Raw genomic sequence first — 27452 nt, forward strand, 5'->3', positions numbered from 1 at the left:
ATGTTTGATTTTTTTTTTTGGGATGAATATTCTAATGGTTTGATTTAAAAAAAAAAAAAAAAATGAAGGGAACAAAACTTTTATCAGAGTATACATCAATACATGAACAGGCAATGACAACTTTGTTCAAAAGCCCAACCGAGCTGAGCCTATTTTAGCTCATTCTCTAATGTAGGTGCATTGTCCATTGCACCAAGTCATGCAGATTTTATAGGCCTAATTAATGAGCATGGACCTCAAACCCAGCTTCATAGGCCATTTGGGCCTAAGCTACATGAGCCGAGAACTTTTCTCTTTCTTCTTATATTTATGTCATGCACGAGCATAGACAAAAAGCCCTAAAAATAGGGGAGAGGCCTGTGAAAGTAGGTCATGAAGCTATCACTGGCAGGACCTCGTTGGTTTACATGAACAAGGATAGGTCTCTTGGGGACCGCTAACTCTGCTCTCTTTCAGTACAAATATTAGGCTTTCTTTGAGCAAAAACAGAGCAATATTTGGTACTAGTTTGTCTTATTTCTTATGGGCATATGCCCAGCGGATGATCCGGAACAGATCCAAATTCGAGTCTGATTAGGCTGATTGTCAAATACAGTAGCATGCTCAATCTGGTTCGTACTTGAACATTGGAAAGAGATGGTGATCTTTAGGTCCTTAAACGACGTAGGAACTGTCTCTCTCTCTCTCTCTCTCTCTCTTCTTTTTTTTTTTTTTTTTTTTTTTTTGACAATAAGATTATACGTACCTATTAGGTTCAATTGTCCAAGAAAATTTTAGTTTTGCTAGAAAATTGAAGCGGATTTTATGGACTTGAAGTGCGCGCATTCATTATAGTAATCCCGACTATGAGTCCAATTCAATGAACTTGAAGGACAATGTATATGTAATACATCTTGGTAATGGATTCAATGGACTTGAAGGACGTGTATGTTTATAATCTTGACTGTGGGTCCGATTCAATGGACTTGAAAGATGTGCATTCAACACAATTCTGACGAGTAATTTTTAAGCACTTACAAAAAGCCGAGAAGGATGTTCCTTCATCTAATATTTACAGTGAGGTCTACTCATTAAATTCATGGTAGGGCTCACCACAAATGTGAGAGGAATGTGTCCAATTTGTCTGTACTTTGTGAGTACTTAAGAATTTTCCAATTCTGACTATGGGTTTGGGATATATCAGGATAGAAATTTGTAAATAGAATAGTCTAGTCAAAGTCAAAATACCATTTCTTCATATGCGAAACATCTTGCTAGCAGGCTCAAATGAACCTAGATAATTGACAGTTATTTATAAAATCAGGTTCTTACGATATGTATTTGTATTGTACTCAATTGGGTTTTAGTTAGAATTTAGCAAGTTTCAACCTTGTATTTCAAGTTTTCAACCATCAAAGAGCTTTTTCATATTTGTCATCCAAACAAATACATCAAACGGATACATTACACTATTCTATCCTCGCATTAGCACCTATAAAACGAGACAGATTTATGCGTTTAATGTGACAAACAAACCAGATCACAAATTTTACTACATAGGCTACAGCAATCTACTGAATTCTGAAATAAGACACTTTTACAGTTCATCTTTGAAGGAGGTCTTCTTCTTGTTGTTTGAGGACAGTTTTACGGGATAAGAGGCCTCCATGGCTATACCACACAGTCCCTCTTCTGCATTAACCCCACGTTGCATCCTTATGTAACCCTTCTCTCCCCATTCAGGTCCCCAAGAGTTCTTCACTATCCAGTATTTTTTACCATCCAAAGTTGTTCCATAGCCCACAATTGCCACCCCATGATTCAGCTCTGTGCCACAATCTCCGGTGAATACTCCCTGCGGTTAAAAAATCCATTTCAATTGCAATTAGTTGTTTATACAATAACAATAACAACCAACCATTAATTGTTTATATAATTGGATGTATTTATTGTCAAACATATAACTGCATCAATTTGGAAATTAACAATGTTATTTAAATTTGGTAAACTCTATACTTCCATGGTCATACTTTATACAATTGCATATTAGCTAGGCTAAGAAGTGGGAGTAAGAACTTGCCTCTGAGTAGAACTGGAAATCCTTGCCACCAGCATCAATTGCAACTGATACAGGTTGGTTTGCAACAGCTTTCATCAAGGCATTTTCATCATTTTGTGGAACATTTTCATAACCATCAATTTGTACCATAGGATCATTCATCTACAAAAGCAATAGAAATACATCCTCTTACATTTTTACATGCATAACATTTTTAATAGATTAGTCATGCAAAAATTATTCATTGATTAGTCATGTTGCAGTTACTTCACCTTCGATGAGTCACAAGACTTGTGTCGGGCTTGGTAGGGGTAATTTTTCTCTGTTGTTACTCCACCAGTTTGCTTAATGAACTCAAATGCATTTTCCATTAGTCCTCCATCGCAACCATTGTTTTTAGAATCACAATCAACCAGCTCCTGCTCAGACAGAGGGACTAACTCCTTTGTTTTGATTTGGTTGATTCCCTCAACTGCAACTACAGTTGAAAATGCCCAGCAGCTGCCTATATATCGACAACAATTTGGTGTTAAGTTCTTAGAAACCCATGATGGGGCTGCTAAAATAAATTGATGAGACATGAAAAACTTGTCACAACCTTTTCTATATTTTTTCCTAGGTTAGGTTTGGGGGTAGCAATAACATAGAATCATGTTCTTTAAGTGCAATGCAAGACATAAAATTTTTCAAGTAGCAAATTGTGATTAGAGAAATATCGCATTCATATGAGCTCATCAGTACTGACACAACTTTTATAATGCACCAATCATAACAAGTTACATACTCACATCACTAGTTGTGTAAAAAGTAATGGAAACTTTGTGTGTCACTACTCATTAAATTCATTGTTACTTTAATTTATCTTAATACTAGTATTTTAGTTACATATTTAATCTCAAGATTGTGAATAAATTGTTTCCAAAAACTGCAAGAAAATGGAGTGTGTTATTATCAGAGCTGTATTTGTTTTTGGCATGTCAATTTGAATCAATTTCTATCAAAGAAATTCACATGAAATAATTTGAAGGAAAACTTAGGTGGGGAGATTTGCAAAACTAGCAATTACTATCATAATTATAATCATTTTCTTCAAGAGCAATGTAAGATTATGGTAGCAAATTGTGATTAGAGCAATATGGCTCACCAATAACACAACTTTTATTATGCACCAATTATAGCTAGTCACATCAACACTTGTAAAAAAAGTCACGAAAAATTTGGTATACTCACTGAATTTATTGTTTCTTTAATTTATCTTAAGTTCTTCACACATATGTTTTAGCTACTAATTTAATTTTGAGATTGTGTATAAATTGTTTCCAAAATCTACAAGAAAATGGAGTGTGTTATTATTAGAGTTGTATTTGTTGTTTGAGCGTCAATTTGAAGAACTTTCTATTGAAAAATTTCACATGAAATACTCTGGAGGAAAACTTACCACATTTGCCTTGGTCCTTGACACCAGTAACTGCTCCTTGTTTTCTCCAATCAACAGAGGTTGGAAGATTGTCAATCTTCTCATGCATGAAACCAGTCACCTGTCGGATACCTTGGAACATCCTGTGATGGCTAACCTTTGAACTGGCATAGGAACTTGAAAATTCATGGTTAGTCATATCTGCAAACTTATTCAGTTTCAGCTTGTAAGGCTTATTCATCTTGTTCACCTTGTGAACATGCTTCACGTTCTCCTTAAACACATTGAAACGCTTATGCTTCTCGTTGAGGTCCTGAGAAGCAGTGTGATGGCTCCTCCACTTCTCATACAATTCCCAGAGTCTCTCTTCGGAAGCCAAATCCTCCTCTTTGAAGTCGATGCACTTGGCCAGCTCCAAAAGTAGAGCTAAGGAAAGAGCAACCAAGAAAAACTTCCCCAAATTCATAATGCTTGGATACTAAATATAAATATGAAGAACAATTAAAAGGATGTGATTAGAGAGTTTTTATTGATGAAGCTGTTTGGTATTTTCTATCAATATAACCATGACCTTTATATACAATACGCTGTGGTATAGGATGAGTTAAAAGAGGGTCCTAGGCTCCTAACTCTTCAGAGCTTTAACCATAATGAATGCGTAAAAGGTGAGATTCTTTTAGAGGTCATACATCTATTTTGCATGTGTTCTGTTTCTTTCTTTCTACAGTCTATGTGCCAATCACGTTATTTTGCTTGTTTATGAAAGGTGACGAGCTGGTTATGTTGCTTGAGGCTCTAAGACACGATATCTTGCAAGTTAGGGGATAAAGTGCTCAAAACTGTCCTATCTTTTCGTTCAAAACTGAAAAACTTTTCAGAAGGTTGCTGATTGGATTGAAACGTATATTATTCTCTCAAATCAATGGCTTTTGTTTGAGTAATACTAGGGACACACTTCAACCCATATCCTGCTCATGTGTCAACTCTTAATTAGATTTTAACACTTTCACATAAGTTCACCACTTGTATTTGAAAAAGCTGAAATCCAATTAAGAGTTAACACAAGCATGGTGTGAGTTGGGGTATGTCCCTAGCAATACTCAGTTTGCGTATGGATGAGATCAAGCCCATGCATCGATAGGAATATGAAACATGCTTTTGCTAAAACCAAATCATCCAAAATTTCCTAATCATGCTAAGACTTCCATAGAAAATCACACAGGCAGGCCGGGTAGCGTATACACAGCTGCCCAAAGCTTAAATTTGCAAGTTACAACTTGCCGAGTTGTATTTCGAAACATTTTGTATCTGAATTGTGATCACATCGGAAGGAGTGTAGCTCCATGCTAGGATTCACAAATGACAAAGTTCTACTTCAGAAGCATTACTTATTTGATAAGAGAGGTTGCAGTTTGTTTTTGTAAAAAATTAAAGAAATAGAGATTTTTTTGATTGATAAGTTAACACAAACACTCAATAAGTCTTAAACTACCACCTGCCTTCACCTTAACACTTGCAATAGGAAGAGGTACCGGTTAAACTAGAGTTTAACCTGCTCATTGGCATAAAAATGTTGAAAATTCAATCCAAAACAGTGTTTTGTAGTTGGTTAAAAGTCTCTTTCTATGTTGAGTAGTTGGACAGATTGGGGCCATTTGATACTATTGTTTAAATAACAATTTTTGTTGTTTAAACACCACAACACTTTTTTACTCACATATATTTTCACAATACTTAAACAACGTTACTTAAAATCTCTCACCAAACGGATTTTTTTTTTTTTTTTGGTATACAACAAATCGTTCATTTGTAAAAAAATAATTTACTACAAAATGAAACAGAAAATAAAAACAACAATCCCAATGGGTAAGTTGCAGCTCCCTCCCAAAATTCTATTTCACTTATTAAGGAATAGATTATTTAGATTTTCAGAGAAAGGAAAATGTCGAGAGGTAGTCCATTAATCACGTCAATTGTGTGACTGAAAACCATTATATACCTTTCCATTTATTCCTTTCCAAATAAGTTAGAAAACCTAATTTCTGAGTCAAAATCTATATACTTTACACGAATAAAACGAATGCAGGTAGTAACTAGTAAAATCTATATACTTAAAATGAATAAAAAGAATGTAGGTAGTAACTAGTGACCATGAATAAGGTAGTAACTAGTAAAATTTTTAATGAATAAAAAGACTGTGGGTAGTAACTAGTGACCATGAATAAGATTTCCGGGTGTCTACCATAAACCAAAATTGAAGGAAAAAATCTAGTATCATAGACTATTACACAACTTCTTAGCAACAACTGAGATGTAGCAAAGTAGTGAAAAAAAAAATGATCGGTCTATGTGTAAGTGATATGTAACCACTTACAATCTGCTACATCAGTGGCAAAAAGTTGTGGAATAGTTTGTGATCCTAAAACCATTCTGGAGCAATGTAAAAAAGCAATGCATAGACCCAAGTCCCGCAAGAAATGTAATGTAGTTTCTACCAAGGGCCCAGTTGGGACAAGTTTGGGGGTCTACAAACATCGGCTGATAAAAAAATTGCCTTCTCATGAGATCAATCTCAAGGGTATATTCAGCACATTTCATGTGAATCATATAAAATGTACCCTTGCCAGTTCTCTGGGAACCTCTCCATGGAAACTTAAATTTGCAAGAGAATAATGTTAATTAAATTCTGTAAAGAAACAGCTAAATGCATACACAAAATGCAGTTGTGGAAATATGGTTTGGCTGAACAATACAGCCCATTTCCTAATACCTACGAGTTTGATATATTTTTTCAGAACTTGCATTGTATCTCTATTTGGATCACATATTAAATAAAAATGTCTTACCCAGAGGACGAAAGTCCAGCGTATACAAGATGATTGGTACACAATATTACCAATGAAGTCAAAGGCATTCTTGGTGAGGGGGCATAACTTGCAGGTAAATTCTATACTCAAATCCGTGATACTTCGCTAGGATGAAGGGAACTTGCCATCAAACTAAGGTCTGACCTCTACATACTTTATTTAAATACAATAACAAATCAATAATGACAAGAATAACCTTTTGAAGGGGGGTCATTACCATCTGCCATATAAGTTGAAAAACACAGCAAGTTTACCATACACCACATCCATGTTATTGATTGGGTGAACATGCACCGAATGGTTCTTCTCTACTCTATTCTGTCAGTTTATTTTCTTTGCTTATATAATAGTCCCAGTCCCCCTTAATGTTTCTCATGAAAGGAAACTTGCAACCAAATGATACAAAGAAAACCTAATGAATATATACAGCACTTTGAGAGCCTCTGCCTTCATCCTTTGATGGTCATCTGTCAGATCTACATTCTATAGGAAATAATATTTAACCTATGGCTAATTGAAATCTAATGAATAGCAGGGAAATGTGGTATAACGTTGATGTAAAGGAAATATTCTAACAAGTTACTTTTGTAGGGTTAGCTTTGAGGAAGCTGTAATCATATTGCCTAATAGTAGTGAGTTTTCTTTAAATGTATGGATGGAAGGAACACAAGGTTTGCAGAGATCTCTACCGGGAAAAAAAAAAAAAACAAACAAACAAGTGATATAAACTTTCTAATTATAACTAAGGTCTAATCTTCATCAAAATTATAACAAGTGATATGCATCTTCATCAAAATTATAACTAAGGTCTAATCTAGGATTCTAGAGTAGATTCTAATTCAAAAATTCTTACTCTCCTACTTCCATCTTCAGGTCTTATTGACACCTTGGAGCAAAGTTACTGGAGATAGGCAGAGCCAAAAACTACAGAGCTAAATCAGTCATTGGTCCTAAGAAAGACCCTTAGTTTAAAAAAAAAAAAGCTTTTTTTTTTTTTTTTTTTGGATAGGTTTACTTTAAACAAATGCTATGCATCAAAGATCAAAACATGCTATGTATTCAAATTCATACAAATACAACCACCACCAAGTCATAGTCCCAAAAATACGGAAATGGTTATCGATCCTCAATAGTTGTAATGGATCCATCTGTAATAAAGTGACTAAATTTTACGCTAGCAGTCAACCGACCACAACCGCCCTCTTTTCTCCAAGCTTGAGACTGGTTGTCGATAAAATATACAACACTAAAAGTGCATATTGTTTGGCAAACTTGTGTTGTTGAATTGCCCCAACTCTTTGCTTAAACTAATATATGCTTTAGTGTATACATAAACAGACTTCTAGCATGTAATGCACATAACATAAATTCAAAGGGGACTTTTTCACAGTTACACATATTCATATATATCCAGCTGCTCATTCCGTCCTAAATAATAGACAGTTGTTTGACACCAAACATGACAATTTCCAAACACACGCCACAGAAAACATGGGCCAGCAAGTCGAAAGCCAATATTACTTTCTCAACAACATAAGTTCGCATTGTATCTCTATAATGTTCAACCAAAACAAAATGAATGTTAAATGACTGCCTCTATCGTGTTAAACGAACTCACAGAAGACACACTATAGTCATATTTAATGCCAACTTCCACATTCATATTCCCAAACAACAAGGGCAAGTGGATACAACAAAGTGGAGAGGTTCATAAAGCAGTCAAAATAAACATGTTTTATGACATGGTCATCATCGGCTTAAAACAGATAACGCAATTATTATAATAATTCAACCACCTCTGCAACTTTCACAATTTTCAATTAAAAAAAACAGCTAACAACAGGAATGAAATTAGAGAGAAAAAAAAAGGCCAGACCACCACCACCACCACCATCACTGGCATTATCGACAAAGCTCACGCCCTCTGTTTAGATTCTTGCAATAGCTTCTGCTGGACTCTCCTGATCTCCAATTCCTTCTCCAATCTCTCTTGCTATAACAACACAAACACACACACAACAACAACAACAAATTATGCTTAATTTACGCTACAAAATTAAATTTCAGAGGGTGAATGATTATAAAATTGAAGTAGATCTAACTAGCACATAGAGAATTTCAAGCTCTAGGTTTTCAATGAATCTGAACAGAAAAAAAAAATTAGGGTTTAATGAAATTGGAGCTTGTAATTTGTGGAAATTGAGGTGGAAATGTAGGGAAGAAGGGTTTTTTTCTTTGAATTCGAAGTAACAAATACAGTGTAGATTATTAAAAAAAAAAAAAAAAAAATTTAGAGAGAAAAAAAATGAAAACCTTTTCATCTTGACGGAGAGCGATCCAGACGTGGATTCTTTCCATGGTTTCATAGAAAGCGAAGGCTGCAAGTGTCATCGCGCAGTAGTGCACCAATTTCACCATTTTCTTCTTCTTCTTCTTTCTCCAATTACCTGAAAACTTGAATCGCTATCATTTCTCATTTATTTGGGGCCAAAGAGTTCGAGGGGTTAATTTAGTGCAACGTAGATACATTGCTTACAATGCATCCTATTTCCCCTGCTTTACACGTGGTGTAGATTGAATTTTTAGAATATTTTGCAAAAGCACGGCAAAAATTCTAGTCTATTTAAGTATAAAAACTTTTTTTTTTAAAATACTTTTATATAGGATTTTATTAAACCATTTTAAAAAAATTTTTATTGGAAAATGAAAAAGTGACTAACTTTTTTTATAATATTTTCATATTCTCATAAAAAGTTTGTAAACACAAAATTTCTCAAAGTTTAAAAATCAAACAATTGAAAAGTGTTTCACAAATATAATTTTGTATTAATTAAATAATGAGTACAATTCTCTGTCTTGATCCTTTTACAAAATAGTGCTCCTCTGATTCTATTTTCTTTGTGATCTTGACTTGAATGCGAAATTTTTTCACTTTGGTTGGAAGATGGATCGAATGGTTTTTACAACGAATCTCTGGCTTTAAGCTTGTTAAAGATTTGTCGTTCTGTCCTTTGAATGTTCTTCAAGTTCTTCAAAGATTTTTGGATTTTTGGTTGAAATTCTTCGGTGCTTGAGAGGCTTGATCTGTTGAACTTCAATATTTAGAACTTTTGAAGTTTATGGAGGCTCTTGAGCTTGAATCCAATAGAACTTCAAGTCTTGGAAGAATTATTCAAGTAAATTCCTTTGAATGTTCTTCTTTCGTTCTTGAGGCAGAATTTCTCTAGAGTTTTGGCTTATTGAAAACTTGGTGGAGAATGAGAGAGAGGTGTCTTCTATTTATAGTGGTTTCAGATGATAAGTTTACTTTGAATTGATATCTTTGAAGATGTGTAATAGACTCTCATACAAAGTTTGTAAACATAAAATTTCTCAAAGTTTGAAAATCAAACAATTGAAAAGTGTTTTACAGATATAATTTTTTATTAATCAAATGATGAGTACAATTCTTTGTCTTGACTCTTTTACAAAAGAGTACTCCTCTGATTCTATCTTCTTTGTGATCTTGACTCGAACAGGAAATTTTCTTCACTTTGATTGGAAGATGGATCAAACAATTTTCACAATGAACCTCTGGTTTTGAGCTTGTCAGAGATTTGTCGTTCTTTAAGTTTTTCAAGTCCTTCGAATTTTCTTCAAGCTCTTTGAAGATTCTTGGATTTTTGGTTGAAATTCTTCAGTGCTTGAGAGACTTGATCCGTTGAACTTCAATAATTTAGAATTTTTGAAGTTTATGGAGGCTTTTGAGCTTGATTTCAATAGAACTTCAAGTCTTGGAAGAATGATTCAAGTAAATTCCTTTGAATGTTCTTTGTTCGTTCTTGAGGCAGAATTTCTCCAAAGTTTGGCTTATTGAAAACTTGTTGGAGAATGAGAGAGGAGTGTCCTCTATTTATAGTGGTTTCAGAGGATAAGTTCCACATTGAATTGATATACTTGAAAATATGTAATAGACTTTGATTGGCCCAAATTTGCTTAGAGATAATTATCTCTATTTATCTATTTTGATAAAGATCATATTTTGATAAAGATAATAATCAACAAAGAGTCCTACCATAATTTGCTACTTGTAAATAATTATTTCTATTTTATTTATTTATTTTAATAAAGATAATTATCCAACAATTTTGGATAGGAAATTTATCTTTATCTTGTGGGCCAAATGAAATGTGACAAATTTTAATATACAAATGTAATGTCAATTTGGATGACACATGTCATCATTTAATTTAATTAATTTAATGACATATTACTTTAGAATTTGTTACTAAATTTTGATGTGGCATTTTATAATTTACTTAAAATTTTGCCTCTTACAAAGTTTCCTAAAATAGATTATTAATGCATGCCCTAATACCCTTAACTGGGACCTTTTAAACATATATATACAATTTTTTTTTAAAAAAAATATTGTTAGGACATATGTGATTCAAAGATAGGAACATATGTCACTATTTTTATGTAATTGGCTAATCTTTTGACAAAACACACTTTACTTGTAATTGGGTAGATCTAGGATGTGTTTAATACTTCAAGAAACAAGGTTTCAAGTTCAAGTGTTAAAACCATGCAAGTCTGTCCAAGAACCAAGTCGGAAAGTGCTATTCATTAAAGCTCGACAATTAGCATCTATCAAGCCTTGAAGAGTTGTTCCAACTCGTGGCTTAACAGCAACTCGATAGATAGGGTATTTGTCGAGGTTTATGAAACTCAAATTTTCAAGTCTGTTTTTCATCCAATCCGTGATTATATGTTTGAGTTTTCTTTTCTCACAGCTCTAAACATATATAAGGATTATTTTAAGGGCCGTAAAAGGTTACGCATAATTGCACAAGAGCAAATTTCACAAGAGTGAAGAAGTTTGACCAAAAACCTAGTTTTACCTTAGTTCTTGAAGAAGCCGCTGTGTTTATACACCATAGGGTTTTGTGACCAAGCAACTTCATGATCTGAAGAATTTTGCAGCTAACAACCTTCTCTATTTGGTGATTGAAGTTGCATACTGGGATCCGTGCAATTGGTTAGTCACGTACTGAGAGCCGTGCATTGAAAGGAGAGATTGTCACTACAGAACAAGTCTAATTGGGTATTGGGATAAGGGTTCAACTGTAGGTTGGTATAAGGTATTGAGATTCCTTTACTTGTAACCGCTTGTTTTGATAATAGTGGATTCTTGGGAGTGGTGACCTTAAAATCACCTAGTGAGGTTTTTACTGTGTAGGTTTTCCCCATGTGTAAACAAATTACCGTGTTAATTTATTTTCCATTGTATACTTAGTTTAATTGGTGATTTGTTTGTGTTACCACGCGCTTTGCATGTTAATTTGATTAATTAATAAACTTAGCTTATTAATCAATTAATTTATCATAAGGGGTCAATACATTTTTGGCCTATCAAGTGGTATCAGATAGGGCTGTCCACAAGAAACCGAAAACCGACCCACCCGCTCAAACCGTCCGGGCCAACCCGAAAACCGGCCGATCCAACGCCAGTGATGGTTGGCGGCGGGTCTTTACCACGAAGAACCGATTCAGGTGAGTCGAATGGCGGGTTTTCTTCTCCAAAACCCGATGAACCCGATCCGACCGCCGAATCCCGTGAAAGAAGACCGAATCTACCTAGATCCACTCAGATCCGGTGAAGATTTGGTAGTTTTTGGTTAGATCTAGCGATGAGATGGAAGTTTTCGCTCAAATCTGGGCTTGAGGTGGTGTTTTTTGCTTCGATCCCATGGTTGTCACACAAATCCGAAGAAAAATCAACAGATTTGGCGAAGATCCAGTGAAGATACGGTGAAGATCCGGCGATGAGATGGAAGTTTTCATTCAAATCTGGGCTTGAGGTGGTCTTTCTTGCTTCGATCCCGTGGTTGTCGCACAGATCCGAAGAAGAATCAACAGATCCGGCGAAGATCCAGAGAAGTTCAGCGAGATCCAGCGAAGATTTAGCAATTTCCGGCGAAGATTCGGCGAAGATCTGGAGGTTAAAACTCACTCCGACTTCGACCGACCTGATCGTTGTCCATCGGAGCCCGATCTGACTCGACCCGAGGTTGTCGGCGGTCGGCGGCGGGTCGTTCAACGTCCCACCCGATGTGAGCAGGTCGGTTCCGGGTTGGGCACAAACCCGACCCGGACCGACCCGTGGACACCCCTAATATCAGAGTAGGCACACTCTGATTAGGATTAATATTTGCTATGTGATCCATTAACCCCTGTTTGTCATGGATAGAGGACAGTCACTTATTATACCTCATTTGTTTGATGGCATTACCTATGCATACTAGAAAGTACATATGAGAGCTTTCTTGCAGTCATTAGACAAAAAGGTATGGCAAGCTGTGGAGATAGGTTGGACTAAGCCTATAGAAGCTCCGGCCGATTGGGATGATGCTAAGATTAAGGCGGTAAACTTCAACAGTAGGGCATTGAATGCTCTATTCAGTGCAGTCATGAATGAGGAGTTCAAGAAGATATCCTCCACTAATACTGCAAAGGAAGCATGGACCATCTTCCATACAACCTATAAGGGAACCAAGGCTGCCAAAGATTCAAAGTTTCAGAAGCTCACTACTAGCTTTGAAGAGATCAAGATGGAGGAGGATGAGTCGTTCGATGAATTCTATGCCAAGCTCAAGGACATAGTGAACTCAGCTTTCAATCTTGGAGAAACCATTCTTAAACCCAAGATTGTAAGAAAGGTGCTCAGATATCTACCCGAGAGATTTCATGCCAAAATCACTGTTATTGAGGAATCAAAGGACATTGAAAAAATTCCTTTGACTGAACTGGTTGGAAATCTGCAGACCTATGAGTTAGGTTTGACAAGGATCGAGAAATCGAGCAGGAGCAAAAGCATTGCACTGAAGGCCAAGAGCAGTGACACGGATGAGTCTTTAGACGATGAAGATTCTAAAATGAAGTCCTACATCACTAGGCAATTCAAGAAATTCATGAATAATGCAAATGGGAAGGGCTTTGACAAGGATCATAGGCAATCTAATTCCTTTTAGTTCAAAAGCCAAGACAAAGGGAAGAAGGATGCTAGGGATGACGATCAGTATACCGTTCTCTCAAGACCAAGTTGCTTTAGGTGTCAAGGTTTTGGTCACATAAAACAAGAGTGCCCCATATATTTCAAGACCATTGGGAACAGTAAGGCACTTGCTGCTACATTGAGTGACACCAAGCCTGAGGATGATTCCGACAGTGAGAATGATGGAATCTTGAATGCCTTCACTACCACTATCAATCCTACTGAAGGGATTGTTGAAGATGTGGATGAAGAAGAGGAATTGGTGAAGTCCAAGTTTAAGAAAATGGATGAACAAGATGACATCCACACAACTTATGCAAAGTTATACAAGGTCTTAGAAAAGCATGAGAAGATGTATAGGTTAGCCACCAAGAAGCTTAGTGATGTGGAGCTTGAGCGAGAAGAAATCTCTACAAAGTTTGATGAAGCAAATCCGACTATTGGAGCATTGAGGTTTGAGAATAACTTCTTGGCTGAGAAAACCAAGAAGCTTGAGGCAGAATTTTTCCAATTCAAAGCTCAACTGGAAAGGACTTCAAGCGCTAAGCTCGATGAGATGCTTAGTCTTCAGAAATCTGCTTCTGATCGAATCGGTTTAGGGTATGATTTCTCTTCTCTTAGTATTGCTTCTACTAGTACTACTGTTTTTGTTCCTCTTGCTAATAATATTGAAACTGAGAACAATGTTGTTAAAAATGAATTAGCTAGTGAGAACTTAGACAAGAGTAAATCTATCTTAGGAGCATCCCCTAAGTAGGATAAAAAAGAAGCCAAAAACCCTAGGGCTAAGAAAGGAAACTCTTAAAAGCCAAAATAGAAAAAGCTGCATTTTTGTCATTACTATGGAGCAATTGGACATACTCGACCTAATTGCTACAAGTGGTTAGCCACTCAAAAGAGCAATAACATGATCACGTCGAGAGATTAGAATCAACTTCCATCCTCTTTTGCTCATCTTGGAGATCTTCTCAAAACCCTCATGTTCCTTTCGAACTTGAACGGTTTTAATTCTTCCCTCTCACCACCAGTTCAAGGGTTCACTCAAAGGAAAGGTTCTTCCAAGGTGTGAAAGGAAAATGGCTCCAAGTGATTCTATCACTTTCTCTCTCTCCCCTTTTTGTTTTTGTTTGCATTACTTGTGTGTTTTGCTTTTTTTTTTTTTTTTTTTTTTTTTTTGAGTCAGTCGAGTTTTATGCTTTGCTTTATTTTTGTTTGTTTTCTTTTCAATTTTGGCTTATTTTGTTTTTCATATAAAAAAATTAAAAAATACAAAAGCAGTGTGTGTTTATGTACATTGGTACTTGTGTACCTTGGATAGCCATTAAAACAAAATTTTCTAAATTTTGTATCTTTTGTAGTTTAGATGAGCATCTCTATGCACAACTAAGTAAGTGAGTTTTGTGACTCGTGTTTGTGATGAGTAAGATTAAGTAATATTTTGTACTTAACACTTGTATCACTTTTTTTGACGGGAAGGACTACAAAATCCTAAGAGAAAGGCATAAATAACCATCTCATCACTGTTGCCTGCCAATCATGAAATGACATTTATATGTTTCGGCATAGCAAAAGTGGAATGTCAAATGCTTAACATAATTGAGTATTTCTTTTCTATGTCAAATATGCCCATGCATTGTTTGCTTAACAAGAAAAATATGCAAAGAAAAATAAAAGCAAAAAATTCAAAATGTTTTATATATGATTGCAAACGTGTATTCTAGGAGATATAAGAGTTATAGGATGTACCTCGAAAGTGATAGTCCCCATTAAACAGTTATGATTGTGTATGAGTTAAAGTGATTTTCTCATATCTCAAATCGTCATAACATGTAGACACTTATGCAATCTTGCTATGTTTTTCACTCACAACACGTAATATTTTTTGCTATTTTTGATACATGTGCAGGTACAATGTGATTTGGCCATCACAAGTTTAACATGTGTTAATGTATGCTCACTAAATTGTTTTAACTTGGTTTTGAAATATAAAATTGGTTAGACTTGTGTGTGTGTGTGTGTGTGTGTGTGTGTGTGTGTGTTTTGGGATCTAAATGCCTAGCATTTTTACTGATGAGAGATGATTTTGAGAGATTAAAATGTTGTTTGGATCTTTGGTTAAGTTGCATGTTTGATTGCATTCATGTCTGTGTTTTTCTCTTCTTTGAAAAACTATTTTTAAGCAATCTCGACAGCTCCTCGACACCTCTCGATACCTAGCTTATCTATTGAGCTCTTCAGTTGCTTTTTATTGCAATCTCGACACCTCTCGATAGCTAGGTGGATCGGTTGTGAAAGTTTATGTCCCCTCGATAGCTCCTTGACAGCTACCTTGATCCATCGAGCTTGTTTTTGCTGTGGAGACCTTTGGACACCTTCTCGATAGCTGAATCTGTTGAAACTTTTAAAGCTTGACACCTCTCGACACCTATCTATCTGTCGAAAATTACTGAACTTCTATATATTCATTCAGTGCGATTTGAACTTCATTTTGCGCGATCTCTCTCAATCTCTCTAGTCTTTTCACCTCCCAAAACCTCTCTCTCTCACTCTAAACCTCCAACCCGCGTGTTCTTCGGCCTTTGTGTGCTTTCTCTGCTTCTGGTATGTCTCTTTTTCACTCATTCTTCATACATTACATGTTTTGACCTAACTTTTTGGGTTTTTGTTGAAAATTTGAGGTTTTTCAAAATTGTTGAGTTTTTCACAAAATTTTTGGGTTGGTTTTTGTGAAAATGTTTTAAAATCTTCATGCATTGCATCTCATGTGCATTATAACTATATTTTCATGCATTTAAATGTGTGTTATATATGTTAAACTGATTGTGTGCTGGTAGGATTGGATTGGGCTGAGCCCATGATGAAATTACTATTGCATATCACATGCTCATGCATTTTCATGCATACGTCCTTTACATTCTATATATTTTTTGTATATTTGAACTGTTTTGGAACTTTTCTGAGTGTTTCTTTCTCCCCCCCCCCCCCCCCCTTTCTCTCCAGTTTACGTTAGTGCGTTATGGCACCAAAACATAAGTCTACTCCGTCCCAGAACCCTCTTCGTTTCGGGTCATCTTCTTCTTCTTCTGATCCTACTCCCTTACACGTCCGATTTTGTGATAAGGAGGCTAAAACGGACTTCTCTGAGAACTTCTCTAGACGAGGCGTTCATTTGGAACTCCAAGTCATTTTGTCGGACTTCTCCGATATTAACCTACCCACTGTTATTCACAGTAGGGGATGGGAGTCACTGTGTGACGTCCTGGTCACATGTCCATCCATGTTGATCTAGGAGTTTTACTCCAACATGCATGGATTCGATTATTCAATACCTCTTTTTGTTACTCGCGTTTGAGGTACGCGCATAGTGGTCACACCAGATATTGTATTCGATGTGCTCCGTGTCTCGAGGGTAGAGCATCCTGACTACCCGGTTGTGATCGTCTTAAGACTGTGTCTAAAGACGAGCTCATTTCCACTTTTTGTGAGCGTCCATCCGATTGGGGTGATCGTCAATTCACTCATTGTACGGCCTTTGCTAAAGGCTCTAGGTTTCTTAACATGGTCATGACTTTTATTTTGTATCCTCTTTCTCATTATAACTCTATTACCGAGCCCCGTGCTTAATTTTTGCTTTCTCTTTTAGAGCATCTCACTATAGATTTTCCCTCTCATTTCATTCTTTCTATCATAAATGTACATAGGGATACGGCGACCCATGATAAGCTCTTTTAGTGTTGTATATTTTATTGCCAAAGTTTCCTAAAATAGATTATTAATGCATGCCCTAATACCCTTAACGGGGACCTTTTATATATTCACTTTTTAAAACAATATTCTCTATTTTACATTATATTTTATTAAAATATCAATTTTTTAAAATGTTTCTCTTTCTTCACATAACTATCATATACTTTCTTATTTTATCTCAAGATATGTAAATAAATAAATAAATAAATAAATAAATAAATGCAGAGTGGATAATGCTAGTATAAATTTACAATGTTATTGCAATAATCATGTATTTTTACTCAACTTTGCACTGAGTGAATTTTGGGCTTGTTAATGTGATCATTTTCTATTATACAAGCACGTGCTCTCGAGTTAAATTTTTGTTTGGGCCGAAGTGGGTTATAATGGGCCTACTAGTTCACAGTATATATAAGTATTTATGGGCCGAAGTTTTGTTTTTGTTGTTGTTTATTTTTTATTTTATTTTATTTTGTCTACTAGGGTCTTGTGGTATGGTTGACTGTGGGAAAGGAATCAAGCACAGGTCCTAGTCCTATAATTCAACTTCTCTTCGAGATGGACTCATGGATTGGGGACAGTTTGTCTGTTAAGGCTTTGTGGTAAAGTTGACCGCCCAAAGGAATCAGTGGCTTCTACAATGTTACTATGGTTGGGCCTCAAAAATTTGGAGGAGTAAAATTAAAATTTATATTGATTAATTGCATGGGTTTTGGTTGGACAAAGTTGGTCTTGCTTGTTTCTCAAAAAAAAAAAAAAAAAGGTTGGTCTTGCTAATTCTGGACCATATGATAATTCAATTGTTGTGACTTATGAGAGTTACTTTCCTTTTCCATTGATGAGAGAAGGTAGAGTGAAAGATTTGCCATGTGAAATCCTATTGTATTCGAAGAGTCAGGGCTGACTAAAATAAGTTTAGGTTTCCTATCAAAAAAATAAAATAAAATAATAATAATAATAATAATAATAATAAGTTTAGGAATACACCAAATTTCGAATACAAATCCTCTTTCAACTCTTTGTGTTCCACTTATGATCTTTTGATTATGATATAACATGTGTCTAATATTTTTTTTTTCCTTTCTAAACTTTGAGTATTTTATAAGGAAAGTAACAAGAATATGTGATAATTTGTAATTTGTGGAATATAAAGTGTCAAGTTAAGATTGGAGTATAATAAGTTGAGTGTTAGTGGTAGACCCATGTAAAAGTGATGTTATTTTCATCATAAGTTGACAACTCATCAAAGTGTGAAATTAGAATACAAATTCTCTGTACCACATTTTGTGTTTCACTTTATGTTCTACTAATCACAACCGGTTATATGTTTATTTTTTTCTATTTTAAATTTTGGTTATTTTATAAGGAAAGTTAAAAAAATACATGATAAGCTGTGATTGGTGGAATATAAAGTGAAACACCAAAAATAGTACAGAGGATTTATATTTAGGTGTGTCTAGACTCTTGGAGTATTGATGTTTATATTAACCAAAAACTCATAATGCTGTGGAAACTTAGATTCTTTTGACACATGTCATATATCATTGTAGAAATGTTATTGGGTGTTTTTTTTTTCTTTTTTTGATGATTGGGTTTTGCCAACGGAAAGTGAGAATGGAATGCTTGAACCTATAGTCTTTATCTGATAGCTTATAGTAATATGCATTTGATAAATTGATGACACATGATTAGCAGCCAATTGTTCAGACTCGTTGAATTAATATTGTTGGCCTTTTGTGCCTGGAGTACAAACTGGATTCACTGGCTTTTGGCAAGAATTCGATGACTTTAATGTAGATGACTATTATTGGTTTGTACTTATATGGGTCCCACCAATGCCAAAAATGACTAAAGGAAAATCCAGATGCTAAAGCTAAAAACCTGTAGGATTTGTAGAAACTTCCCTTATGCTAAAGGTCTACTTCATTTGCCAATGGGTGGCTACTACCTTTTAGTGACCTCTTTTAGATGGTGCCTTGAGAAAAAAATAAATGAAAAGCTCCTATAATATAGGGTTGGAAAATTGTGTTGGATTGGAGACATATATATGTATATATATGGATGTTACTTGGAATAACTTAACTGACAAAGGCTTAGACTTCATCAGAAGGTGAATTGGCTCCTGGGATTCCAGTTTTATACTCAGCATTTTGATATGAAGAGCAAAACTGGCCTTTTCTCATATTCGGATGCCTTGGACAAGCTACTCATGTTGATTGGGACTCTGGGTAGCATTGGTGATGGCTCGATGACCCCACTCACTATGTTCATTCTCAGCGGTTTGATCAATGATTTTTCAGGAGCTGGTTTTGATATCCCAAATGAGGTCGTTGATAAGGTATGCAAAGTATTCAATGGCAGATTGATAAGCTTTTCTTGAACCATATAGTTTGACTGTTGTATTAAACACCGTAGTTGCTACTTGTTTTAAGACTGTATGTTAATGTCATTTGTCACTATGTAAAGCTAATACAAAATTATGTATTGAAAATTCCCTCAAGTGATCTATTAAATTTGAGCTGCATAGACATTATAAAAAAATAATTAGGATATTTCAAACACTGGCTTGAATTTGATTTACTTAAAAGACGTGACTAATGGACTGTCATGCGTCCTTACAGTCCGCACTACGCACTCAAGCTGTTTTATGTTGCCATTGTAGTTGGGTTATCAGCTTTCATTGGTAAGAATATTTTGATTCATGTACTTATCTCCCCCCACCCCCCAAACCAAAAAATAATAATAATAAAGAAAAAGAGAGAGAGAGAGAGAGAGAGAGAGAGAGAGAGAGAGAGAAGAGGAAGGGCTCTAGAGCAGCAAACCTGTTTGTTGAGATGCTTGAGGATCAAAGCCTTGTGCTGACTTGCTGTCCAATCCAAACCTGGTCAGGTTAATAATATATCAAGATATGCCCATGTAAAATTTTGAAGTCCAAGCTTTCCTATATCAGTTGGTTTGGTTTAGCTCATTGCCTGCATCTTTCATCTCTAGAGGCTTGATCAAAATTGAAGTCCTATTTGTATAGTCCTTTTCTTCCTTTGTCTTTGCATCTTTCTCTTTTCTAGCTGTAACAAAGTAAGAAATGTGAAATGAATGGATCCAGTATAGATTTTGGCGTCATTTCACTTCTACCTAAAGCCATGGTAGTGCTTCTTTTGGGTCTTCCGACTGAACATTAATTGAAACAGCAATATGATTGGTTAGAAGAATATGAAAAATCAGGATATAGTAGTAGTACAGTAATTTTTAAAACCAATCTGCATGTAGTACAACAATAATATCTGAATTTCGACGCACAGATACAAAATTACACCTTTGATATGCCTGTACATATTCATGCTTGACAGAAGGAATATGTTGGACAAGAACTGCAGAGAGAAGCAAATTGCATAAGAATGGAATACTTAAAGGCAGTCCTCAGGCAAGAAGTTGGTTACTTTGACACCAATGCTACTTCTTCCACTTCCTTCAAAGTCATTTCTACCATCTCTTCTGATGCCCATATAATCCAAGACACGATAGCTGAGAAGGTTTTTTTATTGCCTAAGAAATACTCTTTTCCTCTTCTATATGCTATTGTAATTAACAGCATCAAATATTTCTTTTACTGTAGATACCTAACTGCCTGGCTCACCTCGCATCGTTCATCTTGAGCCTCACAGTTGCATTTCTGCTTTCTTGGAGACTTGCACTAGCTGCTTTTCCATTGACACTCTTTTTTATTGCTCCAGGAATTGGATTTAGTAAGGTACTGAAGGGCCTAGGAACAAAAATGAAAGATGCTTATGGGATTGCTGGTAGCATTGCAGAACAAGCAATCTCATCAATCCATATGACCTATTCATATGTGGGGGAGCATCAAACACTACATAGATTTAGCTGTGCACTCAAGAAAAGCATGAAGCTAGGCATAAAGCAAGGTTTGACAAAGGGATTGCTGATAGGGAGCATGGAGACGATTTATGCAGTTTGGGCTTTCCAGGCTTGGGTTGGAAGTGTTCTTGTCATTCAGGGAAGTGAGACAGGCGGCATTGTTTTCATTGCTGGAGTCTGCATCATGGTGGGAGGAGTGTGAGTTACTTTACTTCATACTGCTAATCTGCTATCATTCTTCCTATTGTTTGACTCTATGATATGCAATGACAAGTTTATGCTTGGAAAGCGTTTGCCAGTAGTACATGGTAAAATATATAATTTCATGAATCTAACACAAATATGACATTTAAGTATAAAGTATGGTGAATGCAGTGATGTTACAGACAAAGAGTATCTTCTCTATGTAATAAAATTTGTCCTAAAATAATTTGGGAATTCTCCCAGTAATTTAGGAAATAGGAAGTCTTTTCAAGTTCAGTTTACTTAATAAAAGTTGGACCTTTAGAGTGTGGAAAAAAGAAGGTTGTACTTAATGAAAGAATAAAGAATTTTACTAGAATTGGTATCCTTCTTTTGCCTGGGGAAATTTCTGTGTTGTCACAATTCACAGCTTCAACTTGTATCTTCAGGTCCATTATGAATGCACTCCCAAATCTATCTTTCATCATAGAGGCAACAGATGCTGCTACCCAAATTCATGAGATGATTGACCGGATACCTGTTACAGACACTGAAGAAGAAAAAGGAAAGATTCTTCCAAGTGTAAGAGGACAAATCGAATTTAGAGATGTTGACTTTAGCTACCCATCAAGGCCTGATACTCCTATTCTTCAAGGATTCAATCTCGAAGTTCAAGCTGGAAAGACAATAGGTCTTGTTGGAGGCAGTGGTTCAGGCAAGTCTACTATCATTTCTTTGCTTGAAAGATTTTATGACCCGGAAAAAGGAGATATTCTCCTTGATAAGTACAAAATAAAGAGACTACAGCTTAAATGGTTGAGATCCCATATGGGATTAGTTAACCAAGAGCCTGTTCTCTTTGCAACATCCATAAAAGAGAATATTCTGTTTGGCAAGGAAGATGCTCCAATGGAACTTATAATACACGCAGCTAAGGCTGCAAATGCTCACGACTTCATCATTAACTACCTCAAGGATATGAAACTCAGGTAAGCCACGATTTTTTAGTCCATATTCCAATAAAAACCTTGGAAAAAGTTTTGAATCAGTGCTGATTTTGTTTTTAAAAAGTTTGGACTCAATGCTGAAATTTGACTTTGGGTTTTTCTTGTACCTCAGTTAGGGCAATTTGGGGTTCAATTATCCGGAGGGCAAAAGCAAAGGATTGCCATAGCAAGAGCTTTGATCAGAGACCCAAAAATTCTTTTACTTGATGAAGCCACGAGTGCTTTGGATGCAGAGTCTGAAAGACTACTGCAGGAAGCCTTGGACCAGGCTTCACAAGGAAGGACAACAATTATCATTGCCCACTGCCTCTCCACAATCCGTAAGGCTGATTTGATAGTCGTTCTTCAATCAGGAAAAGAGGTTGAATCCGGTTCTCATGACGAACTAATGGACATGAACAATGGAAAGGGCGGGGCCTATAGCAAATTGGTGCAGTTGCAGCAATCATCCATGGAAAATTAAGCATTCAGTAGTTCCTATCATCAAATAGAAGATACATATAACAGAATGGCAAATTTTGCGAGGACTCCCCATTGTCCCCAAACACCTATCAGTAGTATGTATAGTACCCCAGCCCACCCTTACAGCCCAACATTTTCCATCAACCTTGCACATTCATTCCAAGCGACCCAATTTTCTGAATATCTTAATGAAAAATTAAAAAGAAAAGCTTATCCTCCAGCTTCCCAATGGCGTTTACTGAAAATGAATGCACCTGAGTGGAAGCAAGCTTTACTTGGATGTCTAGGGGCTGCTGGCTCGGGAATTGTTCAGTCACTTCATGCCCATTGCTTGGGAACAATTATCTCAGTTTACTTCGAAGACAAATCCACCATCAAATCAAAAATTAGATTCTATTGCTTTATCTTCTTAAGCCTGGGAGTTAATCAGCTTCATTGCCAATCTCTGCCAGCATTACAATTTTGCAATTATGGGAGAGCGTTTAACAAAAAGGGTGCGCGAAAAGATGCTCCGGAAATTGCTAACCTTTGAGATAGGATGGTTTGATGAAGATGATAACACAAGTGCGGCCATCTGTGCACGCTTAGCCACTGAAGCCAACACGGTTCGCTCCCTCATTGCAGAACGTATGTCACTGCTAGTTCAGGTTTCCTTTAGTGCCTCCCTAGCTTTTGCACTCGGATTATTAGCTTCGTGGAGGGTATCCATTGTAATGATTGCCATGCAGCCTTTACTCATTGCAAGTTTCTATTCTAAGAGTGTTCTAATAAAAAGTATGTCTGCAAAAATTAAAAAAGCACAAAGTGAGGGCAGTCAACTAGCAAGTGAAGCTACCATCAACCACAGGACTATCACTGCATTTTCATCTCAAGAAAGAATATTGGGTCTATTTGAAGCAGCAATGAAATGTCCCAGGAAGGAGAGTATCAAAGCATCATGGTTTTCTGGTTTGGGTCTGTTCAGCTCTCAATTTTTGACAACAGCTGCTATAGCTGTGACTTTCTGGTATGGAGGGAGGCTAATGAATCAGAAACTAGTTACCCCAAAAAACCTTTTTCAAGCTTTTGTTCATCTTGATATAAAGGGTCAGATAGAACTCAAGAAAATGGTTTTCTCTTACCCAGCAAGGCCTGAACAAACGATCTTTAAGGGCCTGAGTCTCAAGATTGAAGCAGGAAAAACCATAGCACTTGTAGGACAGAGGGGTTCACGCAAATCCACTGTCATTGGGTTGATGGAAAGATTATATGATCCCTTAGAGGGATCTGTTCTGATATATGGGAGTGACATCAAGAGCTACAATTTGAGGAAGTTAAGGTCATATATTGCATTAGTAAGTCAGGAAACCACCCTTTTTGCAGGAACTATTCGTGAGAACATTGCTTATGGTACAGAGGATGCTACAGAGTATGAAGTAAGGAAGGCAGAAATGCTTGCGAATGCTCATGAATTCATAAGGTATGTATACATATATCTCCTCTTATATTGCTACAAAAATAAATTACATCAAGTTTCTTTTTGGTAAAATTCCATTTTTGAAATGCAGTTCTACGAGTGATGGTTATGATACCTACTGTGGAGAAAGAGGAGTTCAGCTATCATGAGGCCAGAAACAGAGGATAGCAATTGCTAGAGCTATACTGAAGAACCCAAAAATACTTCTTTTGGATGAGGCAACCAGTGCCCTTGATAGTGCGTCAGAAAATCTAGTCCAAGAGGCACGGGAGAAGATGATGGTAGGCAGAACATGTGTAATTGTAGCGCACCGATTGTCCACAATACAGAAGGCAGATTCCATAGCTGTGATAAGTAATGGGAAGGTTGTGGAACTAGGATCATTCTCCAGCCTACTCGCTATTGGAAGTGGCGGGGCGTACTATTCTCTAATTCAGCTACAAAACAGTCTTCCTCTTAAGTGTGAGTCAAGGATAATGTGTATGTGTAATATGTAATAACACAAGTTTTTCATAAAGGAGGACCAATGCATTAGAAGCTGAATTAGAAGATGTTCAAGTTGTCAAATATTGAATAAATAATTTAGTGAGTAATCCTTATTATATACTCAATGTACAAACGCTGTCACATGGACTGAAATCATGACTTTTTAAAGTACGATTGTGCAATTGTGCATTAGTGAGTGTGTAATAAGATTTTTCATAAGTTAAAATATTTCCAGTCTAGGTTCACACATGAAGGGGAATGTTAGAATATTGATTATGTGATTATATTCAATCTCTCCCATTAGTATAGGCTTTTGGGATAAGTGATTATTTATCACAAATTCAATACTCTCTAAGACAAATTCACTGATCAGATTATGTTCAAGATTAGATTGCTTCTGTCATATAAGCAAAGAGTAATAACTAACTCATTCTGCAGTAATAACATGTGATTTATTTATTTATTTTTACCAAAGCTGCACTCATGCTTCATCATAAAGCTGATCCTTAGAGCCTAAGATAGTCAAACTGTGCAGAAAACACTGCTTTAAAGAAGACCAAGCTGCAAAATCTTCTAGGCCACCTCCAACAATTTGTACATAAAAAATGACGTTAGCTTGCTTAACTCTGTACTGCAACTTCTGCATAATAGTTCTACTCATTTGAATATTTGATCCAGAAGCAAATGCCATGCAATGATGCAAAATAGTTTCTCTGAATTGAGGCAAACATGCACAGTTCTTTACTTCTTTTCAAATTACTTTTAAGTCAGATCCAGTAGATGTATCTCTTATGACATTAACATACTAGATATCAAATATATTTGCAAAGGCATCCAGCCATATTCATTTTAGTGACCAACATTAGAAATATATGGCAGAGTTGAAAATTTATATATGGTTTCTCATGAACTGAATTAATTAATTAATTAATTACAGCTGCTTTGTCACTTATAGTTATATACTGACACAGATACTTCAATAAACAAAAAAACTCTAACTAACAGTGTTAACAAAACTAACAACCCACTAATTATGCCTACTAATTAGATGGCTACACTTGTATCGCACTAATCTTATCTATTTACTAACAAATGATAAACGGCCTACAGCATAATTGCTTGACTACTAAACTGCATGTCGTTGTACTGATGAATAGAAATAAAAATACAAGCCGACTTAATACTCCCTCCTCAAGATGGGCATATATGTTGTTGATCCCCCATCTTGCTTAATAGAGTATTGAACTGTTGTAAACCAAGTGTTTTGTGAATAAGTCTGCTAATTGATGCCACGAACATACATATATGGAAAGTCTTGACCAAACCTTCTTGGATTTTTTCTCTTACAAAGTGAATCAAACTCTATATGCTTGGCACTTTCATGAATCAAATACCGGATTTGCAGCCATATATTATCACAGTACAGTAAGGTTGGTTGAAGATGTATCTGGGAATCTTTGAGCAATGCTAGTAGCCACACAATCAATGAGTACTAGAGATATGCATGAAACGCAGACTCAATGCAAAACCCCTAAAATGCAACCCTAAACACAAATGATTCAATGCGTGACCTAGCATACATGAATGGTATGTAATGAGACACTTAAAAGAAAACTCATAAAGGAATTAATAGTGTATCAAACGACGTTTTGGTTTGGTCACGAAAACGTAATATTTCAATACCTATTATTACTAGTGTACTGTTTTCGAGTATACATATTATAAATATTTATGACCATTTCAAAAATAATACTTATATATGTGTAATAAAATTTTTGTAGTTATTGGACCAATCAATAAGTTTGGCTATACATTATTGGAACAATCAATACGTTATTGGCTGTGTTGTATGTTTGATATAGGCTTCTTTCCTGCCATGAATTTCTTTGTATCCTTTTTTTTTTGGTTGATAAAAAGGGGAAATATTATAGATTAACCAACATTGTCACCAGCTACAACAGGACAAAGTCTAGTATGATACATTCCCAACTTATCAAATTACAAAAGGGAACAATAGTAGACGGAGAGGGGGGGGGGGGTGTTACAAAACAGGATGAGACATCAATATTCAGTAGAGGATGATCCCATTTTTATTAAAGCATCAACGCAGAAATTAACTTGTGAAATGGTAAGACACCTTAACCTGAGTCAGTTTCAGTAACAAAATAAAATCTAACTCTAATTCATTTGTTAGAATCAAGTCTAGTTTAATACAATTCATTTGGCTTCTTTGTATCATTTGTTAGCTTAATACAATTCTAACTCTAATTCATCCCCCAAAAAAAAAAAAAAAAATCAAGTCTATTTTTAATTTTTACCCAAAGTAAGCACAATTAAATTTTTTTTTTATTACCCAAAGCATTACTCGGCCCACAATACAAGCCCAACACTTTTTTGTTTCTAGGATTTTTCTCCTCTCTCTCTCTCTAAAAATGGCAAAATGCCCTTAAATGGTGGGACTTTTTTTGGTCCTTTGGCCATTAATAAGTTGCTCACGCTTGTCCTTCAATTCTTCTTGTCCTCCTGCAAATGATTTGTTCGTTATTACTGTAAGCCGTACCTGAGCAAGTGTTTAGCTTAGCTTTTCTGTAGGGTCAAAACAATAGCATATGTATGGCAGCATTCCTAGTTAATAATACTTCTGATCAATGGGACCATCCTAACTCCTAAGGTGTTAGGCTAGCTTTTGGATTGAACAACAAACAAATCATATATATCTGGTAGTTGGTACTGATCTTGATAACTTCTTTTCCATATTTTTGCCTAAGTTAAAATAGTATACTCCATCTCCATGAATATATTTTTCATGAAAAAGACCCTGGAAGGGTAAAAAAATTAAAATAAAAACCCTCAAAGAGAGAGGAGCTAGCCTGTTACATT

At 35.8% G+C, this 27452-nt stretch overlaps 2 protein-coding genes and 1 pseudogene across 2 annotated transcripts; 1 reads left to right on the top strand and 2 right to left on the bottom strand.

Moving 5' to 3' along the window:
- Window positions 1-1340: 1340 nt before the first annotated feature.
- Window positions 1341-4135, bottom strand: LOC115979274 (vignain-like). Its single transcript, XM_031101257.1, has 4 exons — window positions 3477-4135; window positions 2311-2543; window positions 2060-2200; window positions 1341-1834 (listed from the first exon to the last, which is right to left on the bottom strand). Exons 1-4 carry the CDS (start codon window positions 3919-3921, stop codon window positions 1577-1579), a joined length of 1077 nt encoding a protein of 358 aa, XP_030957117.1. The 5' UTR covers window positions 3922-4135; the 3' UTR covers window positions 1341-1576.
- A 3801-nt stretch (window positions 4136-7936) lies between these two features.
- LOC115981821 lies at window positions 7937-8787 on the bottom strand. The gene is made up of 2 exons (XM_031104192.1): window positions 8636-8787; window positions 7937-8315 (listed from the first exon to the last, which is right to left on the bottom strand). Exons 1-2 carry the CDS (start codon window positions 8738-8740, stop codon window positions 8238-8240), a joined length of 183 nt encoding a protein of 60 aa, XP_030960052.1. The 5' UTR covers window positions 8741-8787; the 3' UTR covers window positions 7937-8237.
- A 10473-nt stretch (window positions 8788-19260) lies between these two features.
- LOC115981110 lies at window positions 19261-24583 on the top strand (annotated as a pseudogene).
- The last annotated feature ends 2869 nt before the right edge of the window (window positions 24584-27452 follow it).

This window comes from Quercus lobata, chromosome 3 (genome assembly GCF_001633185.2).
Source record: "Quercus lobata isolate SW786 chromosome 3, ValleyOak3.0 Primary Assembly, whole genome shotgun sequence".
Lineage (NCBI taxonomy): Eukaryota > Viridiplantae > Streptophyta > Magnoliopsida > Fagales > Fagaceae > Quercus > Quercus lobata.

Bases quoted from the DNA above. Each gene is read 5' to 3' on its own strand.
- LOC115979274 (XM_031101257.1), bottom strand. From the start codon at position 3,921: ATGAATTTGGGGAAGTTTTTCTTGGTTGCTCTTTCCTTAGCTCTACTT. The intron at 2,544-3,476 runs GTAAGTTTTCCT...GTCGATATATAG, and splicing joins CAAGGACCAAGGCAAATGTG to GCAGCTGCTGGGCATTTTCA. The intron at 1,835-2,059 runs GCAAGTTCTTAC...TTTTAACCGCAG, and splicing joins ATTTCCAGTTCTACTCAGAG to GGAGTATTCACCGGAGATTG.
- LOC115981821 (XM_031104192.1), bottom strand. From the start codon at position 8,740: ATGGTGAAATTGGTGCACTACTGCGCGATGACACTTGCAGCCTTCGCT. The intron at 8,316-8,635 runs GTTTTCATTTTT...GTGTTGTTATAG, and splicing joins CTCTCCGTCAAGATGAAAAG to CAAGAGAGATTGGAGAAGGA.